Here is a 26,684-nt window from a genome sequence, read left to right on the forward strand (position 1 = left end):
GCAATATTTTATTGTATTCCATTCAAAATGGATTCTGGAATGTCCTGTCTGTCGGTCCTTTTTTTTCAATTAGTTTTGATTTGGACTCTGCCTTGTTTCCAACTTCCTGCTGATAAATGTCATGTTTCCTTTATTTATTTCTTTGTTTCAATGTCTGTCTTATCAGGCTGTTGTTTCCCCCTTGTCCTGTCAGCCCAACCGCCTTGCGTCTTCCAATCAGCTCCCTCGGCCACTTGTCTTGTTCAGGTGTTCCTTATTGTCTTGTTAGTTTGTCTGTATTTAGTTCCTGCTTTCTGGTCAGTTGGTGTGGGTCATTGTCCTGCGCGGTAATATGTGGCATGCTTTGTATCTGCTGACCGAGTCTGTTTTGCTAGTTGTTATTTTGATACTTCATCATCTGTTACTAGTGTTGGATTGCGTGTATAGAGTAATCCAGGAAGTGTTTAGTGGAAGGAGTATGAAGGCATGTATCATTCTGGAGCGGTGACAGCTGCTGTGATTGGCTGACATAAAAGCGTCAATGCATCCCCTGTCTTGCCCGCGCAATCGAATTTCTGTCCTACAGTCTGAGATTCTTTGTAAATGAACTGTTTTCATGGAGCCTTCAAGAAAAAGGAAACATTCCCCAGTGTGGGAACATTTTGATCTCTTTCCCCAAGTAAAGTAAGTGTTCTTTTGTATGGTGCCCTATTTCATCTAAGTTTGCATTTATGTATTGCATTCTTTTCCAAGGTGAAGTGTCTTGTGTGCAAAGGAGTTTGGGTACAATAACACCTACATCAATGCTGAAGCATTTACGTGCCTTGCATACAGATACACAGGCCAACATCTGTACATGGTAAGTCTTATCGAAATGCTATTATAATTACCCACTTCCAATTATGTTACAATATCGGTTTATCAACCACAGTAACCTTCACAGAACTAGTGTTCATAGATTTATTTTATTTTTATTTTTTTCTTCTAGTAACCAGGAGCTGGATGAGGCCTTTGTCTTCATGATTGTTGGAGACACACAGCCGTTCAGCATTGTGGAGGATCAGGGATTTAGAAATGTTGTTTCTAAATTATATCCAACCTACGTAATCCCCACAAGGAAGGTGTGTTCGGTCTACCTGGCTGTCACATGCCACTACATTGATAGCAACATGATATTGAGGTCAACTCTCCTAGGAGTGGTGCATCCCAAATATTGGGAGGAGTGATGAGCCACTTGATTATTGGTAGAGACAGAAAACAATTTACCCAAACTTCTACAAATTTAGACTTGTCTATTTGTGCACCCCAGTATCTCTACTCTCTAAAGCAGGCTAAGTCATTTCTAAGATGCAACATTGCTCACATCCAAGCACTGTCGATAAATTATTGTTCTTGAATAAAAACCAATAATAACAATCCCCCTCAGTTGCACAAGCATATAAGCACTCTTACTGTTCAAAAGTACACGTCCTCTTCATCCATAAGCACAACAGTCTTTCCTTGTTTAAACACCACAGCCATTTAAAACAAAATGCGATCTGTCAACTTTTAGTGTCTTGACATTGATGGTATTTACATATTGAGATGCAGTATCCCACTTCTTTCAACGTGAATGCACATGCAGAGAGAAACTGTGTTCACTTTGATCAGGCTATGTCAAGCAAAATATAAAGGTGAATGTAATTCTCATTAATGGAATGATTTACTCCTGATGACCAGCAGGGGGAGGTGTGTGCACATGATTCCTCGAGAAATGAAGCTATTTGCAAACCGCTTGGTGAGAAAGCCTCAAGACCCAATGAAGCCTCATGTGCACATACCTGTTTCTCTTCTTTTTATGACCTTTTTTATGTTTGCCTTTTTCTTAAATGTTTTTTGAATGAACTCTGTCCCTCCCCATTTCCTTGCATCCCTGCACTTGGGTCACAAATTTGACAAAGTAAAAGAGCCTTTGTTTTTAGAAAAGACTATTTTAATGTCTTGTTACAAAGGTGGTTTTCTTTTCATTGATGTTGACGTACTTTATGTACAGTGAATATCAAATCCACCCAGTCAAGTGAAATGTTAATCAGCAGTTAAGAAAAGGTGGTCACATGCACATCCTCTCACTAAATGTCTTGTCATGTCCATGAAATGGTACAAAAAACCCAACATTGACTCTTTAACAAAACAGATTTATCCTCATTTGTTCTCATCCTGGGAATCAGAGGCTTCACAATACAGTCCAGCCACACCAGCCTGCTGCCACCTTCAAAGTCCAGCGGCCTTCTGAACACGAAGCCATGAACATTATCTCCTGTCCAAACAGGAAGACAGCTAGTAAGACTCACTGAAGACGGAAAAGGCTCCAGGCCTGTCGACACTGAGCACATTCAGAACATTTCTTCACAGAAGAAACCCCAGGCTCTCATGGCCGGTGGAACCTAGGGAGACAAATGTGAGGAGATGCATGTAAGATTGCTGCTCTTAGTCAGAAGTAGGCGTCTATTTTTACTTCGTCTGTGATTACTTCCTATCCTTTCTTTGAGTCATTGTCACAATGCAGGGCTCTAGTTTCAACCTTAGCCAAGGACACATTGGCATTTTATTATTTCCCCCCCAAGTGTCCCTAACTGAGGCATTTCCATCTATTTTTAGCTCCTATGGCCCTCCTTGGATGAACATGGAGGAGCTAAATTGAGCGTGCTGCTTCCCAGAATAGCTGCTCCCAGATACAGTACGAGTGCGCTTGAAAACACAAACCTCGTAAGGTGTTTGCTGGATGCGTGTACTTCCATTTCAGTGCTTTTGAACTCATTCAGCTCTTTACGGATGGCAGCCTGCGAGAAGAGGAAAAACAAAGCAATGTGCAACAGGTCTTTCCGCTGAACTGCTGAACATGGAACCATAGTGGTTACCTTGTCTGCTGCCGAGAGCCTCGTCCAGGGCTTGTCCGCCCTCCTGTCATAGTCCTGAGCTTTGGCCACTTCCACATAGTCACTGAAGCGGATCAGAATCTTTCTGTCACGAAGTTCGTCGACAGTGGGCCGCTGGTTGAGCTGCAACAGATGAGAAATGTAACCTATGTTGACACCATTTCAATTCATACAAACACCTCAATAAGTAGAAGCATTCATATTTTGAAAAAAAAAAAAGGATATGAACCTTTCTGTTAAGCCTCTGTTTGATCTCTCTCCTCTCCTCTTGTTCTGTCTGGTCGTTTCTCTCTGGAAGGGGAAAAAAAAGACATAAGATTTTCATTGCTGTTTGCTTGCAAGCAGGCTCATGCAAATACTGCTACACTGATTTTAACAAAAGAATTTGGACCAAAGAACATTTGATCAATTGTATGTCTTCAAGATTTGTTATATGGTTTTGTTTAATTTGTAGGTATTGGGTATTTTGCGACACGTTTTTTTTTTAATGTAAAACAAAAATGAAAACAGCATCCATGCAACCATCCATTTTTGTACAGAGATTATACGTAATGTTGGTGGCTTGTTTGTCTGTTTTTTTAGTCTGTTGTATTCAATTGAAAAGTGATGGAGTAAGGATTTCATTATGTTTGATTATACATTTATGAATGCAGTGGTTTAACAATATGATTGCTTTGGAAAGACTGTTTTTGCTGTAGAATAAAGGTCAGAGGGAGATGAGGAATCGAAAGCTGTCGACCCCAAGCTGACCGAAAAGATGAGGAACGTCTGAAGACAACCTTTCTGCTATTTAGTGATTTGTAGAAATGAAGTGCTTTTTTATGATGACATGACGTGTGAAAGAGCTGATCTGCCAATGTCTGCTTGTGTTTACGCTGCCTAAATACATAAAAAAAAAACTGTCAGGGGAGCAGGCCGTTTTGCTGATCTTGTTGACTCCCCATCCTTTTAGGGGCACCGCCTATTATGTAACTAAGGACCTCTAAATGAATAAAAGTGAGGTGGATAGGAGAAGTTGATTAGAATTGTCAGAACCATTAAGTTCTCCTATTCTCCTTGCAAGAAACCGGAAACGTCCTCTCTTCATTATTTGTGATTTGTTTAGGATAATAAACCTAACAAAAAGATTTTCTCTGGTCCCAACAAAACAAACGCGTTCATTTGTATGAAGAAGAAAAAAATAACACATCATGGACTGTCCTCACACTTAAGAGGTTTACAGCAAAGGCCCTTGAATAATGTAACACTGTTATTATTAATGTATTGTTTTGTGCAGTATTTCCCCCCCGCCAGCAGTCATTTACTCGATATAAATGAATAGCATGAACTTACGTTTCAAAATGTTCCTACTCTCCAGCTCCTCCACGTTGGGTCTCTGGCTCAGCCTCCTGCGCAGAAACACCAAAACCACGTTTTGAACCATTGTCCACTGTCCAACTGTCATGGCCCTGTCTTCTTTGTACTTCTGCCACTTTGCCTATGTCTCCATCTTGCATCCGAACCGCGGCTGTGATACTTGGGAAGAGGTGCTCCGAACATCTGGAATACTCAAATGCTGCCCTGCACTTGTTCTGCTGGACTATTCAAGGAAGTCAAGATTCCCCATGTCTAGCCTGTGCACTACGGTGCTCTACGAGCTCGAGCACTCTACTACATGAGCTTTTCAAGTGAGTCGTGATGGGCTGCCCGCGTGGCTCTGCCTCAGTCTCCCTGGTTACTGCATGCGTAATGAGCACTGGGCAGGGCTTAGCGGGCTCCCACTCACGGCATCCCCGATCTCCTGATGTGTACTGTACGAGCGGCGCATCCAGGGGATTGCCTTATACATTTGAGGTGCCCACATTAATATTTTTCTATCAAAAGATACATATTATATCAATCAAGACGCTTAAAAGCAAATCTATTGAATTAACTCTTAAATTCTAGTAACTGTCTTAATGTATAAAATGAGAATACATTTTGATTACTTTATTCAAATTCTAGATTTTTTTAGAAACTGGTGAACACTCCCATTGGATGCAGCAAGGCCTCCAGAAAAGGTTTGTTACCCAGAATACCCTCTGTGAGCTTGTGAACTATTAATATGTGATATGAATAATAAATGCGGTCCACACTACATAGCTGAAGTCGACCACGAAGGGTTCAAAGTACGGAGCAGAATGAAACCTTTGTTGTGGGACTCCCCTTCATCCCTTGTTCCAAGTTGACACTTTGTACTTGTGACCAAGGTGGAACACAGCTGGGAATGTATTTATCTTTTTGACCATCTGTTTCACAATTGAGTGACATAACCAAAATAGTGAGGTGACCTAAAATTAACACAATGTTTTAGGTATTCTTACCCCAATTTTATAGAACCAGAAGAAACAAGTCACTGATTCTTAATTTCTATCAATTATACTGATTGGAGGTGGGTTTTTTTTTTGCATTATGTAAGGAATGCACACCCATATAGCAAGCAGTCTCTGTTAATTAACACGTGCTTGACTTTGCATCCGAAAATAGCATGAGCTGCCAGCTTTTGTGGTTCATAGGAAACACAACTAGAAGGTATTAAAATGTCTCCTAATACACTTAAACAGCAGTTCAGGTCCATCATATGTATATGAACGTTGAAATGTTTTCCTGTCATATGCCATCAGATGGAAAAACAAGAAGAATTATTCCTTCAAAAACACTCCTCTACTGCTTTATTACATTTGAAATAAACGAACATGACCATCCTCTGAGTTGCTAGGCAACTACAGTCTCTGTCTCACATAATGGTCGTTTTGCAGGAATCCTCATTTTCTCCCTAGCAACAAACTGAAGGGGAATTCTCTGTTACACACTGAGCTGCTGGTATGATGCTATTTTTAGAACAAAGAAAAAAAACAAGTTTTTTTCTCGTGTCGAGGCTTATTAGGTACATTGTTAAAATCAAACAAGGCCTATTTTTTGGTCTCACACATGTCACGAGTCAAACATTCACTGTTCCCTTCATTTAGGATCATTTGTCATGAAACGTGAGACATTTAACGTTAGATACTGCCCAATGAAACAATCACCTGTAACATTGTGAGGATAATAAGTTAGATGATGCTCGCGACGGTGTTCAACTGCACTATATACTGTGTCTCTTGTTTTTTATTCAGTAGTTTGGTGCTGTCCTTAAATCATATCTTTTTGTCCCGAGAGCCCTAAGCATTGAAGAAAAAAATACAGTATATATTGTTACGTTATGATAGTCGATCTTTTACATAAACATTGACACATTTACCAAAATGAAATGTATTAAGTGCAGATATTTTAAACTGTGCATGTGCTGATAAAATGGCTTCTTAGGGAACGCTATATAGTTGTAGAATGAAAATATGCTGGAGACAGGAGGGATGAAATCTGGCTTCTTTATGTCTATTTTATTTCTCAGGTTCACCGCACACTGCATATGCACGATTCGCTTTTTAAGTGCTCCCTCACGTCTCTTTTCTATGACTCCTACTCATTATTCATTATTGAGGAAAGCGAAGCTAAGATTAGAAAAAGCCAAGTGTGACTGCAGCATAGTCACGAGGCGGGAGTCTAAAAATAGAAAGGTCATCAATCAAGTGTACTCGTGTGGACAGAGTTTCATCACCGTTACCATGAGGCCTGATAGCATTTTTTTTATGCTGGATGTGCAGCAAATTATGCAGCAGGTCTTTGTGCTCTCACACGGAGAAGAATAAAGAGCTGAGAATAAAGCTGTGATATATTTGCTGCCAAATCCACAGATGTATTTCATGGACTCTTTTGTCATTCACTGTGGATTGCCGGGGCAAATGAACTGTCATAAGAACCCCTCTTTTGACCCCTCGTCAGCTATATGTTGCCAGGGCTAATGGCTTTGTGCTGACAGTATAGAATGTTAACACTGCAATGTATTTGGTAAATCTCTCAATTAAAAGTATATATGATCTACCCCTCTTTGGTGTGAATATGTGGAAATGGTTGTTTGTCTCCATGTGTCCTGACTATTCCAAGGGGTGTCCCACTTCTTGCCCAAAGTCAGCTGGGATAGACTCCAGCTAACCTGCAACCCCTCCAGGACTAGGAGTGAAAACAAACAACCAAACAGATGGATCGGTTGACTGTACTGATTACAGTTTTTATAGTTGGATTGTTGCACTTGTGTTTTTGGACGAGCACAAAAGCACTATGCAAAAGCAAAAAGCCTGGAGCAAAACAAAAGTTCATGAATTCAAAGCAGCCCGCAACAGCTACTGTCTGGAATGAGACTTTACATAACATGCAGTCTGTCTCACTACTGTGCTACAAGTGCATTAAAAATCACTGATCCTGCATCCTCCCATATGAAAGGTTTGGTCTTTATGTAGGATGTTTGAAAGCAAGTCGAAAAATACCTTCTCTTTGACTAAAATGTCGATGAGTCTCACAGATCTAAGAACCCATAGGGTTGTCAAAAGTATTCTAAGCAGTCTCTGAGACAAAGTGCGACATTTTTGCTCCAGCAAATGCGTGAGCCTCTTTGTGCTTCCCTGTAAGTTATGACACGTTTTCTTATGCAATGCATTCAGCGGCGTGTCTCGTGTTTGTTATGCGAGTGCTAAAGAACCAGGGTCGAGATGTGACAAATTCACAATTATCAGTGCTGTTGTTCAAGTTGAACATTGCGTTCCTCGGCCGTGTTTGAAAAAAAAAAAAAAATCTATTTTTAGCGCAGCATGCAGGCACTCGCTAATGTGAGTCAGTGGATCTTGAACAAAGAGGTTTTCTGGAAGCACACTCTGTCTGTGCCTGTTGCTGAGACGGATTTCTCGCTCATATAATCGTTTGTTCAGAGTCCAGTATTCACGTTGTTGCTCTTTCAACAACAACCCCAAACTGTCTGAAAAGAACATAACATTTTTGTCATTGGGAAATTGGGAATAGTCAGTGGCAAACTCTAAAAAGCACAACACGAGGGCATTACTAAGATTGTGTAGGTTGCTTATTGATTGATATGATTGAGGTCTTGTAGGCATTTGTAAAATCAAATTTCCAGGCTTTTTCTTGCACTATAAGTTCTTTTAGTAATTTTAATGAGCTACTTTTTATTTCTTTACTCTGCTTTTAAATGTCTTTAGTTCTTTTGTTTTCAAATTGTTTTAAATGTTGTACTTTTAATTATGGTAAGCATATTGAGTTACCTTGTGTATGAAATACGCACTATAAATAAAGCTGTTTGATTTTTCCTTGACTTCTATTCCATCCGTCCATCTGTCCATCCATCCATTCCTCCATCCATCAATCCATTCGTTTAAATACTACATAACTCTGGAAACCTCCAACAAATCGTGCGTGTATACCAATGTTGAGTCACAACTAGCCTGTCTCTCGAGAGGCATGCTTATGGGATTTAGTCATTTGGTGTGGGGCCCCTTTCTAATTGCTATACAAAGCGCTCGTGATTACTCGTGGGAGGTGATTACTTCATCTCCCTGGACTGCACTCTCGGTTGAACACTGGTCAGCACATCCGCCTCACATTTTAGAGGCGCATGGTTCGATAATTGTAATATGTTATTGTGAGAATGAATGTTTGTTTGTCTACGTATGTGTGCCCTGCAATTTCATGGCGACCAATTTGGAGTGTCTCCCGTGTACCGCCCAAAGTCAGCTGGGATTGGCTCCAGCATGCCCACGACCCTTGTGAGGAGAAGCCGTTCACAAGTTGAATTAATATTCATTCATTCATTCATTCATTCTCTGAACCGCTTAGTCCCCACGGGGGTCGCGGGCGTGCTGGAGCCTATCCCAGCCGTCATCGGGCAGTAGGCGGGGGACACCCTGAACTGGTTGCCAACCAATCGCAGGGCACACAGAGACGAACAACCATTCGCACTCGCACTCACACCTAGGGACAATTTGGAGTGCTCAATCGGCCTATCAAGCATGTTTTTGGGATGTGGGAGGAAACCGGAGTGCCCGGAGAAAACCCACGCGGACACGGGGAGAACATGCAAACTCCACACAGGGAGGGCCAGAGGTGGAATCGACCCTCCTAATCCTCCTAACTGTGAGGCGGATGTGCTACCCACTGCGCCACTGAGCCGCCCTTGAATTAATATTGATAAATACTAATAATATATGTGTGTGTATATATATATATATATATATATATATATATATATATATATATATATATATATATATATATATAATATGTAATATGTCTTGTCACTGTGGGATAATAGGAAACGCAATTTCAATCTCTTTGTTTGTCTTGACATGTGAAGAAATTGACAATCAAGCAGACTTTGACTTGATAAGAACTGTACTGTTCTTCATTATTCTCTTTTCTCTCTGTCTGACACACCCGAGGCATAGTATACGTACTACATCCGCCATGGTGCACGACTAAGCCGCCGAACAAGCAGTAACGACAAAAACCGAAGCAGCATTACAGCAATCACGACACTTATCTCTGTTTATGACCTATCAATGTTTGTTACAGGTCTAATTTGCCATCATCAATAATTTCAAGTAAATTGCTTACTTAGCAAGTTTCATCTCAATCTGCTGCCGTATTTCTTGGCGCTCCTGGTCGCTCCTCGCCGGGAAGATGTTCCGGTCCTCCAGCTCTTGCTTGGTGGGCCTGCTGCGTAGTTTGACAGCCAGTAGCTCCTTTCTCAACCTGCGAGGAAGTGTGCCTGCAGAAAATAATACATTAAAAAGAACCCGTACAAGTACGTTTGTGCATAAATTAGGACAAGACCTGCAAACTACATACTACGTACTGTTTTTGGGGTTTGTCAAATTTTTGATGTGATTAAAAGCCAACGTGACTGCCTCAAAACACTCAGCAGTCACAACATAAAAAGAACGTTCACACTTTGTGGAGATCTTTTTGGGCTTGAGTTGTGGTTTTTCAACATCTGGGACTACAGCAAATCACATAACCCACCAGAGATGACAGAGTCGTTCCATCCATCCAGGTCAGTGGGGAGGCCTGATGCATTGGAGAAGCACTGGTCCAGCCGCACATTCTCCTTATTCTCCTCCGCCTCCTTCTTGGGCCAGTCGGAGCTGCCACCTCCAACGCACATACTTGTCAGAGAAGATGTGTGTTGGTTCTCTGAGCTGCAAGAACGAGAAAGGCGTCCATCGGAGCACCAGAGCCGCGGGGGAGATGAGCCCTGCTCACACCCTTCATGCACACTGCATGGAAAGACAACCACAGGAAGAGAAATGTCAACAAAAAGGTCATGACACTGCAGGGAGATCTGGATTTAAAAAACAAACGACTCATCCCAAAGCGGGTTGCAGATAGCCACTTGTTAGATAACAAATAAAAAGTTAGACACTCAACCTGAAATAATCTGCATGTTCCCTGTGATCTCTGAATTTGTTTTTAAGTTCATGTGTGCAGGCTCACCTCTCCTGTCTGTTCTTGGTGGCGAATGCTCTTTGGAGTTCCTCCATAATACAACTCGGGGGCATAGGTGGGTGAATCATATTGCCAAGGTGAGGTGACCCTGAGGAGTTGGACAGGGGCCCTCTTAGGGGAAGAGTGATGGGCACCAGACTCTCTGTGGGCCTGTGTGGAGGCTCCTTCGGGTGGTAAGAGTTTGGGTGGTGAAGAGGGAGTGATACAGGGCCTGAATCTGAGAAAGAAAAGATTTATTATCCATTCATCCATCCATCACTCCATCCATGCATGTTTTTATTATATGAACAATTCATGTCAGATGTTGGTTTATCTGGACATAATTATTGCGGCAACTGGCCATTCCTGAAACCCCCCCCCCCCACTCCTCCTTACACACACACACACACACACACACACACACACACACACACACACACACACACACACACACACACACACACACACACACACACACACACACACACACACACACACACAGGTAAAACAAAAAGGAAGTTGGGTCAAATTTGTGCATTTTTTAACTAAAAGTGGATTATTTTTAAACCCGCCATTTTTAAGAGTGCACCTTGAAGCCATTACAGTTTTCAAGCTTTCCAGAAGACTTTCCAAAAGATCTATCTTCATTGTTTGTTTAAGCTTATCCCAAAAACGTTTAAATACAGGTTGAGATCAGGACTTTCAAGTTCCTAAAAAGCAAGCTAATGCAAACATGCAAACATGGAGTAATAAAAGTGCCCCATCAAGTTAAGTATGACAGTGTCAAAAATACATATCTTAACACTCACTGTCTCCAGTGGTAAGCTGCGGTAAATGTTTTGGAGGTACTTGTGGAGGAGACGTTCCTGAAGCAATCTCCTCCTCCGGTCTTTCTTCCATTCGCTCTCTGACATCCTGCAGGCCTTCGGCTAAGTCTCCCACAGGGTGTGCCCCTTGGTCCAAGTCGTCATCTTTAAGTGCTGCATTTACAGCTTCCTGCAGACGCTCGCACTCCTGGAGGGGGCTGATCACTTGAAGATGGATAATGGGGGAGAAATGGTTCATATAGTTATTTTTGCCCTTTAGTGTTGAGTGTAACGTGTTGTAGTGATGTTGTGTTTTTGAACTAGTGAATTGGGTGGCCGAAAAGTAAAAAAAAAAAAAAGTTTCAAACCTTCTATTTTCTATACTGTTTGTCCTTATTAGTTTAAAGAATGAGCACAGTTGGACTTAAAACATGCATGAATTGATTGCATCTATAAAGCCATCACCTATCAATCGGTTGTCTTTGTTGCCATCTACTGGCAGGTAGAATTTTACAGTACAGTGCAAACACATCAAGCCCCCAATGGGTCATTGATGTCTTAATGTTTATTTTGCTACATCCAATTGTTTTTAGGCAAATATTCAGGTGAATTATCGCAATCTCATACACTGTTGGTTAGGGCTGTATAATTAATAAAAAAAAATATGGAGAGTTTGATTATGGCTTTCCGTGATCATAAAAACCTTATGATAGAAGAAAATGTGCTGAACGGTACGGTGCGTGTTAGTGCCTACGTTGTGATTTATAAAGGACTAGAACTGCCAATATTAAAAATAAATAACAGTTAAATTAAAAATAAATATAAAAAATGTAATTGGAAAAAAATACATTCAAGAAAAATACATTGATATATAATTGTATTTTAAATTTACTGTATTTTCACATGTATTTTTATGTTCTTTTTTAATTTCTAAAACTTTTTTTTATTCATATTTGTACTTTTATTTGGTATTATATAGTCATGAAGCCCAGGTTAAGACACATTACAAAATCAGTGAGGGACCTTTCTACCTGGAAGGGGATGGTCCTCCTCTGGTCCAAGGTATTCCACACTGCTGACCGTGAGATTTGAGTTCAAAGGTCCCCCAAAACTGCCAAGCAGGAGTGTTCCATCTGAACAGCAGCCCTGGCCGGAGCAGTTTGGGTCGTGGTAGAGAAGGCCGCTGGATAATGCTACATCTGTTAATGGAGACAAGCAGGACAGGAGGTGATCATATCAGTCATGTTGTTGAGTGTGTTTCCTGAATCCCGTCTACTTCTTTTTTTCCTGACTCTTAAACAAAGTAATAGCAGTCCCCTGTTGCGTACCTGTGGAACTCTGTTTTAGCTTTTCATTTTTCTTTTTCCTCCACTTCCAGGGCTTGAAGATGCGGCCCAGTGTGGCCAGCTTGCTATTCCGCCTGATGGGGGGAGTGTGGACTCCGGTCACCAGGCAGCCGGTCCTTAGCACCCTCTGCTGGTCCAGCACATCTACTGATTATAAGATGTATGCCAGGGTTAGGGTGTTGTTTCATGGAATTCACACTTTTAAAGGGCCTACAGTGACCTTTAAAAACATTTAATGACATAAAATGACAAAACAGCAACACAAATGGATTTCCACACAACTGCTTCTCGGACAAAAAATTATACAACCGATCATCCTTTGTCTGAACTGCTTATTCTGATTTGGTTGCGGGCGAACTGGAGCATATTCTATCAGACTTCAGGCCACAGTGGGTTACACCTTGGACTGTCCGTCAGCCAATCACAGGGCACATGTAGACAAACAACCATTCAATAGACAATTTAAATAGGAAAGCCAAAGGAGTGATTCAAACCCTGAGTGTCAGAACAGTGCGGTAGCCCAATATTTATTGTAGTAATAATAATTAATAAGAATAAAAACAATTACAAAAATAATAATGCAACAAACAGAATGTTCGTTATTGAAATATGTGTTCATATGTTCGTAATGTGAAAGCATAGGGACACTCAAATTACCGTGCCCTAATGTGTTTTGTGCTTCCATTCTTATTGTGCACACAAAGCCCTTTTCCAACATTAAAGCAACTTGGAATTCTCACAATAAGAAATGCCAGGAAGTATGAAAATGTAGTAAAAATGGAAAAAGCATAATAGCAAGAATGAGGGGGCTGATTTTTTTTTTTTTTTTTCAAACATTCAACTAATGTAGGATGATTTGTGATTGTAATGTGGAGTACAGTCAAGGAGGATGGGGTGGGCCCCTTGTGAAGTTTTTTTTGTGTCTTTTGTGTCTTCACATTGACAGCATGTTGTTTGAAAGGTGTGGGTGACTGTAAGAACAGCGGACAGCATGAAGGAAGAAAAAGGAGTGAGATTGGAAGGGATTTTTGTTCAGGTGAGCTAGAGAAGTGACCCACAAAAGGTGACACAGCCCGCCCGTGTCACTCATGTCTTTATCTTGCTTGCGTACCTCAAGACGGGTGGTGCCGCGAAATGGATCCAGGTCAATCTTGAAGGAAAAAGCACCAAAGAGTGCAAAAAAAAAGAGGAGGAGCAAATGGGAGGAAGGGTTGGGGCGTTGTCTGTATCTATGTGTATGTGGAAAGGGGAGAGTAGGTGGGGTCAGACCCACTACTGTTGCCATGACAACCACATCCAGATGCTGCTGCAGCAATGGGTGCTGGCAGGATTGAGCGAGTCAGCTTAGAAGGAGAGGGGGAGAGCCCCCCTCGACACAAACGCACACACACACACACACGCACACAAATACAGCCACATCTAACGACAGTGGCTGGGCATCAAGTGCATTGTGGGAAAGGATGGTGGATGAGGAGAGAAGCCACATGGAGGATGAGATACGTGCTTCCTTTTGAAGGCGGGGAAAGAAGCCACATGGAGGAGGAGATACGTGCTTCCTTTTGAAGGCGGGAAGAGGGGTGGAAGAGGGTGTTTAGAAGGGGGGGTTCCAGTTAGAAGGAGGAAGGGGGGCTGTTGCTATCCGGAAGAGATGGCCAGAGAATGTGGGCTCGTCCAATCAGGAAGCAGCCCTTCGTAATGCATATCAAGCCCTTCTTTCATAGAGCAGGGTTTTGTTCACAGAAAATGACAGGGGAACATGGGAATTATGTGTAAATACATACAAGCACATGGAGATTTCTTTTCTCCCCCCCGATGAGGAACTAATGAAATGCGCTTTCAGTATAGCATGACCAGGCACCATGTGGCAATGAAACGCCCATTTAATTAATCCGCTTGAGAAAACTGGATTTGGTCATTCTTTGTATGGACAGTCAGCTTGCTAAAATGCCTGCAGTATAACATAAATCATGAAAAACAAACAACATATTACAAGCTGCATATTAGGAAGCTTCAGAGCAGTGATAAATTTGCATGATGAGAAATTTAACACAGCAGATGCTGAGTGAGCCACTAGCCGCCACGCCCCACTTAAACAGCTCGTCAACACTCTTCCTCTGGTCAGATAAAAAAAAAAAAAAAAAGCTACCATATAGGCTCAGAAGAGCTGCTGTGGACCAGACCAATAGTCCCTTTGTTAAAGTCATTCATTGTTTTCATCTAACTGTGGGTAAAGCACATGTTTGTCATGGCTGCGGAGCCTACACTTGCACCCGGGGTCAGAAGTCATCTTAAAACAGCTCGAAGCCAACTGAAGCAGATAACATGTCGCATACAATCCGTTACTCATCCAGAAGTGGAGACTTGTTTGATTTACCACTCTGGTCAAAAAAATACCTGTTGTTGTAATTGCTTATTGGTTGCCACAGTAGGATGTGCAGCATTATCTGCAATCAATAGCTTGTTCTTGGACAAGAACGAGGCAATAGATGACATTGAATGAGACAAAAGTCAGCAAACAATCATTAAAACCTCGAGCAACATAACAATATTAGGCCAATAGTCAAGCCTAAAATTATTCATACCCCTGGGGTATGAATCATTTCTGGCTTCACAGTACATATATACGTATATTATACATCTCTTTCTCTGAAGAGTTTTGCTAAGCCGCTCTGCTCTTTCCCACCTGCACATTGTCTCCATGAGTGGACACCTCCTTCCTTACTCACTACCACGCCAGATCGCCTCCTCACTTTGCCCCCTGGCTTTACAACTGTGCTGCCATCTGTCCGTGGCCTTTCTGCCTCAGGGGCTTGGCCACACAAAATGACTAGCAGCTCCAGCGACATGAAATTAAAACATAAAGACGCGACAAAAAGACTTGATCGGTCTTAGTTGTCAAGTGAGTCATTGAGATGATTTTGATTGAAAATTGAAATTCTGTTAAGAAGTCATATACTGTAATCTTGATGCAGGTTTCATGCCTTGTTTTGGGTTACTTCCATTGAATGCATGTGCAATCAAACATGCAGTTTATTTATGACAGTTTTGAAACCATTTATTCAGTAATCCATACCAGAGAGCCATCAATTAAAAAAAGAGTCACTTGTCTATTATAGTGACATCTTAGCTGTTTGATCAAGGAAAAATATACCCAATAATAATGATAATAATAATAACAATAATATCACACATTTTTAAATACAAAAGACCCAAGATCATCTTATAAAAGGACAATAAATAATATTACAGTAGTAAAAGATCGCACGTGAATAGTTCATGAAGCAGCACCGAATAATAGAAAAGCCATTTATTGACGAGTTCGAAAAAAAGGGGGTTTTGTAACATAATTTGTAATTAATAGGATGAATTTTGTTGGATTTTTTCTCAAAAATGATACTAACTGCTTAGAAATGGCGAGAAAATTATTGGTGGCTATAAGACTATACAATTCTACGAACGTGTTTGGGAAGGGCTGTCTCAGCTCATTTACAGTGCAAGTGTGCAGCTCCTCTGCACTGTGCAGACCACTGGCATCAAGAGTGAGAAATAATATCAGTGAGGCCAAGAGCCAATAGGCAAGGCCAGAGGCCCTTGTTAGTTACCATATGTTACTCATGAGAGTGAGGACTCTGTAATGCGAAAAAGCCGCTCTGAAGCAACAATATGACAATTCAATGAGAACTGATGATTTTTAATTGTTAGTTTGGAACTGTGAACATTTATTTGTTGTAAAATAGACTGATGAAAGATTGCAATAAAGCTTGTGGAGCTGTTGTGCTCTCTGGGTGTCATCCACCAGGTCAAGTAGAGACTTTTTTTTTTTTTTGCACCTTAGAGCAGGTGTGTTTCCAATCTGTGCCATATCATAGTCATAGTTGCCCCCAGGGAGGCAGTTATAACTGTGAAACCATATAAATTGCTAGAGCTGTACACCAAAAAAAACGCAAAACAAACAGTTTTCTTTCTGTAAACTGCAAGCGCTTTATAATTTAAAATGAAATATCGGCGCTGTTGGACTTTTTGTGATGGTACACCTGTGGGGGGGTGCAAATGCAAGAAGCTTCGGCACTAAAAACTAAAATGAAGTGACAAAATGGGAAAGGGGAGAGTTCAACAGATTTTTCTGTATGTGTTACTCGTCAGATTTAGAACAACTGTGGGCTGTTGCTTCTTTACAATAGAAACAATAGAAAACAACATTTCTATTATAAAGATTTTGATAAATTCTTTAATAACACTCCAAGTAGCCATCATTTTTTATTTATCTTTGCAGTAATTGGTCATAATAGACGTTCGTTTTGAGCACTAATTGGTCATAATAGTCATTTTTTGCAGCCTCATAATAACTCACTCTGTTTTATATTTTCATACTTTATATTTCATGAATTCCCATTGTAGCTCATTTTTCTATTTTCTTTTCCCTTTTTGTACACTTACAATGTGACATCTATGATCCCAAAGCTCTCCTACTGGTCAATATAGACTTCATTGTTTCTCCTCTCACATCTATACTAACAGCCTCAAGCAACTTGTGCACCAAGTGGAATAAAACTGCATCTCCTGTATTCAAAGTGCCAATGTGAAAAAAAGCTACGGTGGATGTATATTCAGGAATCAGATTTATGATTGTATTTACGTGGATCTCAGCTCCACTGGTTCACTGAAGACTTCAGTAGGTGTGAATGTGTGTGTGTGAATGGTTGCCTCTGCAGCCCAGGTGTCAAACACCGGTCCTTGAAGGCCACTAACCTGCGTTTTTGAGATGTTTCCCTCCTCCAACACACCTGGGTTGATCAGGATTGTGATCAGACTCCTGAAGAGATTCATTTGATTAAGAAATGTTGCAGGAGGCCAATATCTAAAACATGCATTATAATGACCCACGGGGGCTGAGGTTTGACACCTGTGCTCCACAGCATGTTGGTCCTGTGATTGCCAGGTGATAAGTGGTGGGTGTATACTGACCCGCACCCTAAAGTCAAGTAGATAGCTTCCAGTTTCTTTGTGACCTTGAACTCAGATATCAGACCACACTCTGAATTTACCTAACGCTCTTGGGTGGGTATTATTGCAATTCTCTAGCTTTGCAATGGTTCATGCACAAATATCTTAAATATCATTAAGGTAGAGGAAAAATGGTAGTGCTACAAATAACTGGAGACACATGGAACATGTGCGTGTGTCCCTGCAGACACGCCTCTGCATTTCACACACTAGAAGAAAAAAAAAAAAGATTGGCTATCTTTGACTCAAGGTGTGAAAGACTCAGTGCTGCCATCAGATCCACAAAATAATAAATGAAAACGTAGGACAGAAAAGTCGTTTTATGTTTCACCAGAAGATAGCAACGGACCCGAGGCCTTGCTTTCGGGTGCTTTGGGAAATAAATATGCTCCAAACAAACCTTGTGTCTCTCAACACGCAACTTTCATAGTTGTGTTAGGTGTCAGAGTGACAACCTTGCTGCGTGACCCTTGTGTGGGCCTTTTCAGTTCTGGAGGCTGTCGTGAAGAAAAGGAAAGTAGAAATTGGCATTATTTTTTTACTGAAATACTTTCACTAATTGATACGACACCAGCTGTTTTCTAGGGATTATAATAATATAAGCGGCATTGCCAGACCAACAAAACATGCAAACTATGACAAGGTGCCTGGTAACAAATGCCGTGAAAAATTAAAGCAACCCAAAACTGAATGGTCAGCCCCCTCACAATCTCACCTCGCCAGATCTGGCCCTCTTTACAAAACATTCAGACACTCATGAGTTACACATTCATTCTGCCTGCCACTATTTTTAATCCACTTAGATGGCAATATATTATCAAGCACTTTATACCCTTTGCAATTGTCCCAGAAGATTTTTCCATCATTTTGGAATGTGTCTACACATTTTGACCATTTATGAGCTCAGATGATCTGAAAGAGAGAGGACCTCACAGTCTCTGTTCTTGTTCACCCCAACAGTAATGGAAGTTAAGATCAAGGTCCTTCAAACCAAGCACACACAAGTGCACTGGAGCACAGTCACGGGAATAAGGTGTCTTGCGGAAGGAGTCGTGGCAGTGTGGTTCAGCGGTACAGTGGTCTTCCCTCAACCCAGTGGTTGTTGGTGAATGAGGAAGAAGTGTGATGTGCTTTGAAGGGGGTCTTATGCAAATCCTCCTTGATTAGGGAGGATGCAAAGAAGTAAAGTGAGGCTAATCCGGTAAATGCCAATAATCATTCATTCATGCGATTTAATGTCCATTAATTCAGGTTAATAAATACAAATTTTGAGCATGTAAATACTACATCGAAAAGAGCATGCCAGTGCCTTGAGCACCCGAGTCTCCACAATGACAGCATTTTGATTTTAGAGCACATTACTCTGTCCAAGCAGGAAAGCCTCTGATAGCAATGAATCACATCAAAGATACGTTTCCATCTTGGATCCTCACAAGGGTACATCCAGAAACACAAGCGTGGCCGTTTGTAATTTATTAAACACGAATGTAAAAACTCGAGTTGTAGATGGTGGGAAGCTCACACACGAATATTCTCTATACCTATTTCACGTGCCAAACTCAAATTGGTACATTAGATGCCACAGACATGGCAAGTTGAGCTACAGCAAGTGTCTTGAATGTAATGTAATTATGAATCTAATCAAAATATGTTTTGAATATAATTTGTCATGGCCATAATACCAGCCCATGCATGATGCACAGCTTGTAGTTTTCATTCATCTGTATAATAAGCATGACATGTAATACTTAAGCACGCCACGCACATTTACCGACTGTTACTACTAAAAAAGGATTGTGTCAACATGTATACAGTATGACCTTAGCGAGACAAAAATATCGATATGTACAAAAATATACTTGCATAGACTGTAATTTCTAAACTAGGGTGAGACCTCATCGTGAGGCAGACATCATAACCATTGAGACAGGTTTTAAATGGCAGAGATGTGAATGTATTTCCATGAAAAGTAAATCAAATATAGCTCACTGACTAGTCATTGTTGTTCAAAATGGTGTTCCTAAATCCAACACACTAACATTCATCCATTTTTTATTCTGCTTATTCTAGACAGGATCACAGGAAGGTGGCTTCTATTCTATCTTGTGGTAAAAGACTGGTTGCCAGTCAATCACAGGGGTGGATGCAGACATACAATCATTCACACTGTCACCAAGTGGGACCGCCTACACAGATTTCAAGCGAATGAACCACTGCAGCATCAGGGACCTGTTCGACAAACACTGCATGTTTAAGAGGGAAAAAAAATCTCAAATATAATTTGCAGGATTAGCCTCAGGTGGCCTGAGTCATCTGAGAAATAGAAGAAGGGCAGAAGAAAACATTCAATCATCAGACATTAAACGTGTTGCTTTTGCTTTCTGTGTGGGACGAATACAAGACATTGCACTATGAGTTTGCGTGTGTGCTGCCTTAGTGCGTTCTAATCACTGGCTGACACTGTCCTTGGTGCTGAACCACACAACACACACTATATCACCTAATGTGGACAAGTGCTATAGAAAATCTATGTTTTTTTTATGAAATCTAAGTTCTGACAGACCAACTAGTCAAAGTATAACAAGAAGAATAATCAGAGTGTGATTATTGGACTAACAATAAAGGGCCCTATTTTCGTTTTCTTTCTTTTGGCAATTTGTTTGAATTTGCGATGATAACATACTGTGGAATGGAAGTACACTTTTCCAAGACAGAGTCTACTCTTTGTAACCAAATTTGCAGATGCACTGATGGGCGAGGCAGAAGCGCCCAGTGAGGCGTAGTGCATCTATCTAGTTCATAAACATGGTAAACTCAACGAAACCATTGCTTCTGCACGAAAATGACAATGTGGCCCATTTTATGGCAACCACAGACTATTTCTATTACCAGATTATCAGGTGCATTGAGGGCGAGGCTGCTTCGTGCACCGGCATGCCCAGATGAGCGCAACACGGCTCCAAACATGAAAACCAGACTTTCGCTAGCATGAAATGAAGTTATGCCACTTTTTAGGCTGAGCGCACCAGCACCAGTCCATCAAAATAGGGACCGAACCGTCAACTAAAACCTCTGCGTGTTTTCTTCTTCTCCCTGTACATTCCCCATCATGACAAAGTTGAGGTTCTGTGATACTGCAATGGCAACATTAGCACTGATAACAGTCAACAGGGATTGAGTGAACTCATTGAGTTTTGATTGTGGGCTTGTTTGGATGTTTTCCCTTTGCATATCATAACTATGTTAATATTCCTTTGTGGAACTTGGTAAAATCGTACACATTTGTAAGTACTGTCTTTGCCTTCTGGCCAGCAACACTTGAATTCATATCCTCCTCATGAATGTACCGTATTCCTCCTGGTATTATCTGATTCATCCTTGTATTTAATTTAACATCTCCTGAGACACATTGCCAGAGAAGCTCAATGAGTCTGTGGTGTACATAGTGTAAGTGCCCATCTCCATTTCCTACCATTCATTTGTTGTCATTTAATTTTCTCACGACAAACTTACTGACCAACATCCCCTACATAGTTACCTACTTACTGACCGACCGACTAAACGTACCTCTTCACCCGTCATTTGGCCCTAGTTTGTCATTCAAACATTTCATACAATAATTTCCTGCTATGTAATAACAATTATATAATGTTATTGCTCAATTCCTAAATATACTCGTGCTTGTTGGAACATTTTCTAAATGACACGTCAACAGTCAATGCTATCTGTGGTGCACCCTTCAGACTGTCATGGCTACTCAGCAATTAGGGGAGCTTTGGCTGTCTTTCAATAAAACAGCCACGTCCTCATGTCTTTCTCCCCTTGTGCAAGTTCCCTCTCCTCCAGCCAAACATGTCTTTCTGTCTTGCTTGTATCCACTTAGCTCCAAAAAGACTGTCTGCACAACCCTGAAATTTCACTCCCCGCACAGGGTTAAGCTATAACTCCTCTTGCGTTCAACTTCCTGAACTCAGTTTAACATTGTTGCACTCTGCCAAATGCCATTAGACTACATTCGCTTTTATGGGGATTTGTTTTGATCTTCCTTTTGTCTTCCTGCAATGTGCTTTTTCTTCCCTACAAAGAGCTGCCAGTTTCCTTTTGCATCAGTACAAGCCTCCGTCACGCACGCTGGCAAACATGCAGACAAACATGCAGGTGTAAGGACAAAAACAACAGCCGCTGCAACACATGCCGCAGACACTGAAATGTGTCTCATCGGTGGAAGCAGACGAGGCACTTGAGGCTTTTGTTGCTCTCGTCTTTCAGCTGTTTTCTTGAGTAGCTGAGCCGGAGCAAGCGGGACTCAAGGTTATCCTTATTTTGTAATTGAGGAGCCACTCAGTGTCACTTCGACAGTGCAATGACATCACATACTAGCAGGAAGGGATAGCAGGAATGATTAAGATTTGAATGACATAAGTAAAGAGAAAGAAGGAATGAAAAAGTGAAATGATTTGCCTGTGGGTCACATGGGTGAAAGAAGTAGGTTTTTTATTGGGACCTGTTGTGTAAATGTAGCATTGGTGCCATAAACAGTTGTTTCTGGCAGCATCTATTTTGGTTTACCCAATTAAGCTTGCTCTATGTTGTCTCTCCGCCTCTTCTGCCAGCTGCCCTAGCCTCCAGCCGGAACCTTGCACTGCTGTCACTTTGCATCCTTACAGGCCTTGTTATGATACGGTATGCGCGACAACTGCAGGATGCGAGGCGATATATATTGTACTGTGCACAAGAATTAGGTCATCATTCGATACGCCTTTTTTCAGCAGTGCTAATGACCATATGTATATGATGATTGTATAATTTGTCACATACCTGCACCATGTGGTTGTGCAACACAGCTCTAAATCACCTCAAAAATATTCACCTTCACCCTTTCCTTCTTTACTGGTTCCGCTTCCTGATTTGAAGTCGGGGTGAAGGAGTGTGGAGTGTGTTATATGCCAAACAGAATAGTATATAGTCATGGCTTATGCATAGATGTTCAAGCCCAATTTAAGTTCCGGCCTTACCAAGATCCTAATGAGGACAAAAAGATGAAAAAGATGCTCTGAGCCCCAGTTTCACTTGTTCAGTGTTGGAGTTAGTAGTTGCTGCTTGGGGGAGTTGCTATACTGCAGAGGTAGGTCTATGTGGATGTTGTTCAATTTCCTTATGTCATGTTGACCGTCTACAAGCAGAAAATGAAACATCACTTTCAGGATTCGAGTTACACCCTGAGCTAACACATATATTAGAAACTTGAGAAAATGATATAACAGCGGGGTACACAGCGCACAAAAAAAAGAGAGCATTTCAAAAATATTAATGTTTTATACTGCATGGTGATTATTCTACTATTTACAACAGCTTTTGTAGATGCAAATCTAAACTGCTGTGAGGATTGGCCACCAATGTTGTCATCCACACATGAAAATAGTGTTTAGTATGTCTCATTTACATGAATAATAGTTTTGCACAGGAAAATTGCAATATTGCCCAAAAAATGAACATGACTATAAACTATCACGTTGTCGTCCATATGAAACTCTCAAACACGTTCTCTAAAAAAGTGCAATATTTTTACAAGTCTCTTTTCAGACAGCCACAACGACTATCATGAAATGTTTAATAGAAGTTGCAAAGTTTCATGATGGTCCAGGAAGCGGCTCAGATCTACCACTTGACCTGACTGAGTGTTTCTTCAAGGGCTCTGTGGAGATGTGCATCACCGTAGGACAGATGAATGGCTCTATAGTGACTATGATTCCACCAACAAGTGGCTGTGACTGAAGCACGCTCCCTTAAAGCTGACCATGACTAATGAGTGACTGGTGTGAAGAGATGCTCTGCGATAGGAAATCGGAAGTGAGAACATAATTAGCCTGGGCGTCACGTAGGTGCAGGTGCATGACGGGCTGCCTCATGACAGCATTTACTAAAAGCGAATACTACCTACCTACCTACCTACCTACCTACCTACCTACCTACCTACCTACCTAGGTAGGTAGGAAATGCTCATTGATCTCGTCATCATTTCTGCAGTCATTAGTTTTACTAGTATTTAATCAGGTTTCATGCAAGAGCTATACTTTCACAGATTACAATTTCACTCCCAAATTTGCCTAACCGACTGTATATTTACAAGAAACTTCACATTTCTTTTATTCTTTTAATGGTGCTACTTGCCACACGGAACGACATTATTATGATGGTAATTGTGTCCTGTCTTTTGTCCGACCCATTATTTTATCAAGCATCATCTTCATAATTTTTCATTTGACGCACCACTGCAAAATAATGTACTGTAGCTGTTATTTACTAGTCTTGGCAGCACGGTTCTGGGTTTGAACTTCCTGTGCATAATTTACATGTTCTTCTTGTGCTTTTGTGTGTTTTCACTCTGGCTTCCTCTCCTCCCGTGTTCCAAATGCACATGTTAGGTCCATAGGTGTGTGTGTGTGAAAGTGTTTTTGTTTATACACTGTGTCCTGTGATTGGATTTTTACTAGTCGAGAGCGTGCTCTGCCTCTTACCCAAAGTCAGTTCTAGGACAAGTGGTATACATATACTAAGTGATGTATGTGTAAATATTAAATTGCTAATATGTTCATGCCTGTTCATTACATTATTTTTATTTACGCGCCAAAAATAAACTCACGTAATTCAGATTGCACATGAACTCAATAAAGAAAATGGTTACTGATGAAATGATGGGGTTATATAGTAACACCACAGCTCTGCACTGATGCAATAAGTAAATAAGTTCAGAAAACATTTGTAAATATCAGCGCTGTCGGGCAGAAACCTCCTACGTCTAAATTTGGTCACATTAATATGTTTTCACAAAGTGATACTATTTTTCAGCCCCCACATGAGGCTGTTATTTTCCAAATTATGGATCAAACTTAATTGCTGAAAATGACTTGCTGACATCAATATGCAGGTCATAACATCTTCAACATGATAAGACGTGTTGAAAATGGATGGATGGATGTTTACGATATATATAAATAAATGGACTGAGTGATGTGGACTGTCAGATATTAGACAGACAGACAGACAGACAGACCACAGAGAGAAAGAGTAATACAATACATAGAGATAAAGACAATGTCACAGACAGTGTCCGCCTTTGCAGCCACGAAGACCACAACTGTGTTGAGGGGTGTTAAAGTAATCCTTTGGCAAAGACTGATGCCCCAGATGCAAGCTTGGTGATGAGCCTTACGCAGAGGGGGTCGTCCCATTGTGTGTGCATTGGGTCAACAGACCAGACGCTGTCATTGCAGCTGCACACTGACTGTACTTTACTGGCTGTGTGTCATTTACGTAGTGTACTTGGGTGGTACTGTACAACTTTGGCATACTTTGCACAAGTGTCACCATTGTGTGTGTGGGCATTCTCCCTGATGACTTTGGCCCTTGTTAGCGTGGCGGATCTGCCGAGGAGTTGGTGTTGTTTACTCAGGTTGCGTCAAGCACTCAGTGTGACATTAACACATTCACCAACGTGTGAATTAGATCGTCCAAAAGTGGGTGCGGATGCAGCCATTTAAACCCAGCGTTGGGGAGGATGAGAGGAGAACACAGGTATGCATTTCATAGAGTCAATAGCTGGGCTCATTAGTGAACAGATGAAAAGGAAAAGTCATGCTTTTTCTGTCTGCATCATTTAGTGGAGCATCCTTTGTCGTGTGCGTAAAACTCTTTACGTGTGGGAGGGAGTACTGACTAGTAGCAAGCCCACACAATGCAACTACAAATAGCTTCTTATGTAAAAAAAAAAGAAATACAGGCTTTGCCCCAAATACATTTTGAGAATAATGAGCATTTAGAGTAAACTGTGAACTTTAGTTGCACCTCATCAAGCTGCGGCTGCTGTCATTAAAGACCAACATGTACAAGGATGACTAACACCGAGATAAACAGAGACTCCATGTTGAAAAGCACACCTGCCGTGTCAATGGATCTGCAAAGTGATGGCTGTGGTGAATCAGGGGCATTCAATGCTTCCATGGATGGCATCACGTGATATTCATCATAACAGTGAGGGGCTCAGTATGGAGGGAGACAAGGGTGGTGTCACAGGCTTAATGAGACTGACTTGCATGTCAAGATGAGTTTGTGCAAATGCAACGCCTGCAACAAAAAAAGACAAACTAGAACCCGTGTTTCCTCGGTGGACAATGGTGGCTCACAACATAGGGCAACAACTGGCAGCATTGTTCATATTGATGAGTGTTGCGCCGAATGAGCAACATGCATGCAAACGTGTGCATTGTGACACACTTGCTGATGCCACAGGCGTCTTTACAACCATCAGCTTGCATAATTAATTGTGCAGGGAGCATTGCGGCCACTGATGAGGTAAATTAATTTTTATATTTGGGTTCAGTCAACATCCAATGCGCGGGGGGTGGGGTCATCGGCGATATTTACCCCAATATGAAGAATGCATTTTACGGAGGGGAAATAACATCATCAACGCCATTTATGCTATAGATAAATATATCCGCAGAACGATGCGGTTACCTTACCTGTGCCGTGAGCCAAATCGATCCCCGGTTCGGTGAGTATATTCGGGTCACTTTGAGATCTGCTTCGCTGCAGACAGCCGTCTATTCCATCCGATGTGGCCATGGGTGGACAGCACAGGAATCCTGGATCAAATATTGAGAAGCCAAGCCGGAGGCGGGCAAGGTCGGGAGGAGCAAAACAGCGAGCGAGCGGGCTATTAATTCGCCCTGACAACAGCGGCTTGGAGCGTCGAGGGATCCATGGCCGGCCAAAAGAAACGTGGATGTGCATGCGTGTGTATGTATGCGTGCGCGTGCGTATGTGCGCGCATGTGCGCCTGCAGGAGAGGATGAATGATGATGTGCTCCGGGTCCGTCCCTGTCCATCAACACGCAAACGCACGCTGCTAGTAAACAGTGCTTTACCATGTTGTTATATTTGATGTGTTATTATCACGTGCTGGGTTGCAAAAATTACCCAATCTAACGGTCTGCAATTTGACACTCGTATGGTGATCGGAAAACCTGTTGGCCATCTCTAAATTAAATAATAATAATAATAATGATAATAATCATAATAACAATAATAATAATAGTCAAACGCAACAAGCTTGCTTTTAATAACAAATCATAAACCCAGTTCATCGGTACAGAGATGTGTTGTGTTCCTGGCAGAACTTGGTTGTGTATGTTATTCAAGCTTAATTTAAAAAACAAACTGCTACATACTATCAATGTTACTTTATT

General features: G+C 41.3%; 1 protein-coding gene and 1 long non-coding RNA gene across 2 annotated transcripts; one reads left to right on the forward strand and one right to left on the reverse strand.

The window, feature by feature from the left end:
• Positions 1-299: 299 nt before the first annotated feature.
• LOC147062033 (uncharacterized) lies at positions 300-3,958 on the forward strand. Its single transcript, XR_015067767.1, has 3 exons — positions 300-663; positions 733-838; positions 968-3,958. It is a non-coding gene; the product is annotated as an uncharacterized LOC147062033 (long non-coding RNA).
• phactr3a (phosphatase and actin regulator 3a) lies at positions 1,965-26,229 on the reverse strand. Its single transcript, XM_085926348.1, has 12 exons — positions 25,959-26,229; positions 12,415-12,579; positions 12,118-12,285; positions 11,090-11,311; positions 10,290-10,518; positions 9,819-10,072; positions 9,411-9,564; positions 4,227-4,282; positions 3,124-3,185; positions 2,877-3,017; positions 2,722-2,798; positions 1,965-2,402 (listed from the first exon to the last, which is right to left on the reverse strand). Exons 1-12 carry the CDS (start codon positions 26,227-26,229, stop codon positions 2,387-2,389), a joined length of 1,815 nt encoding a protein of 604 aa, XP_085782474.1. The 3' UTR covers positions 1,965-2,386.
• Between the last annotated feature and the right edge of the window lie 455 nt (positions 26,230-26,684).

This window comes from Syngnathus leptorhynchus, chromosome 1 (genome assembly GCF_054491065.1).
Source record: "Syngnathus leptorhynchus isolate UIUO chromosome 1, UIUO_Slep, whole genome shotgun sequence".
Taxonomy (NCBI): domain Eukaryota; kingdom Metazoa; phylum Chordata; class Actinopteri; order Syngnathiformes; family Syngnathidae; genus Syngnathus; species Syngnathus leptorhynchus.

Coding starts and splice junctions, on each gene's coding strand:
- phactr3a (XM_085926348.1), bottom strand. CDS start 26,229: ATGCACATCCACGTTTCTTTTGGCCGGCCATGGATCCCTCGACGCTCC. Junction 10,519..11,089: donor GCAGCTTACCACTGGAGACA/GTGAGTGTTAAG, acceptor TTTCTTTCTCAG/ATTCAGGCCCTGTATCACTC. Junction 3,018..3,123: donor AACAGAGGCTTAACAGAAAG/GTTCATATCCTT, acceptor CATCTGTTGCAG/CTCAACCAGCGGCCCACTGT.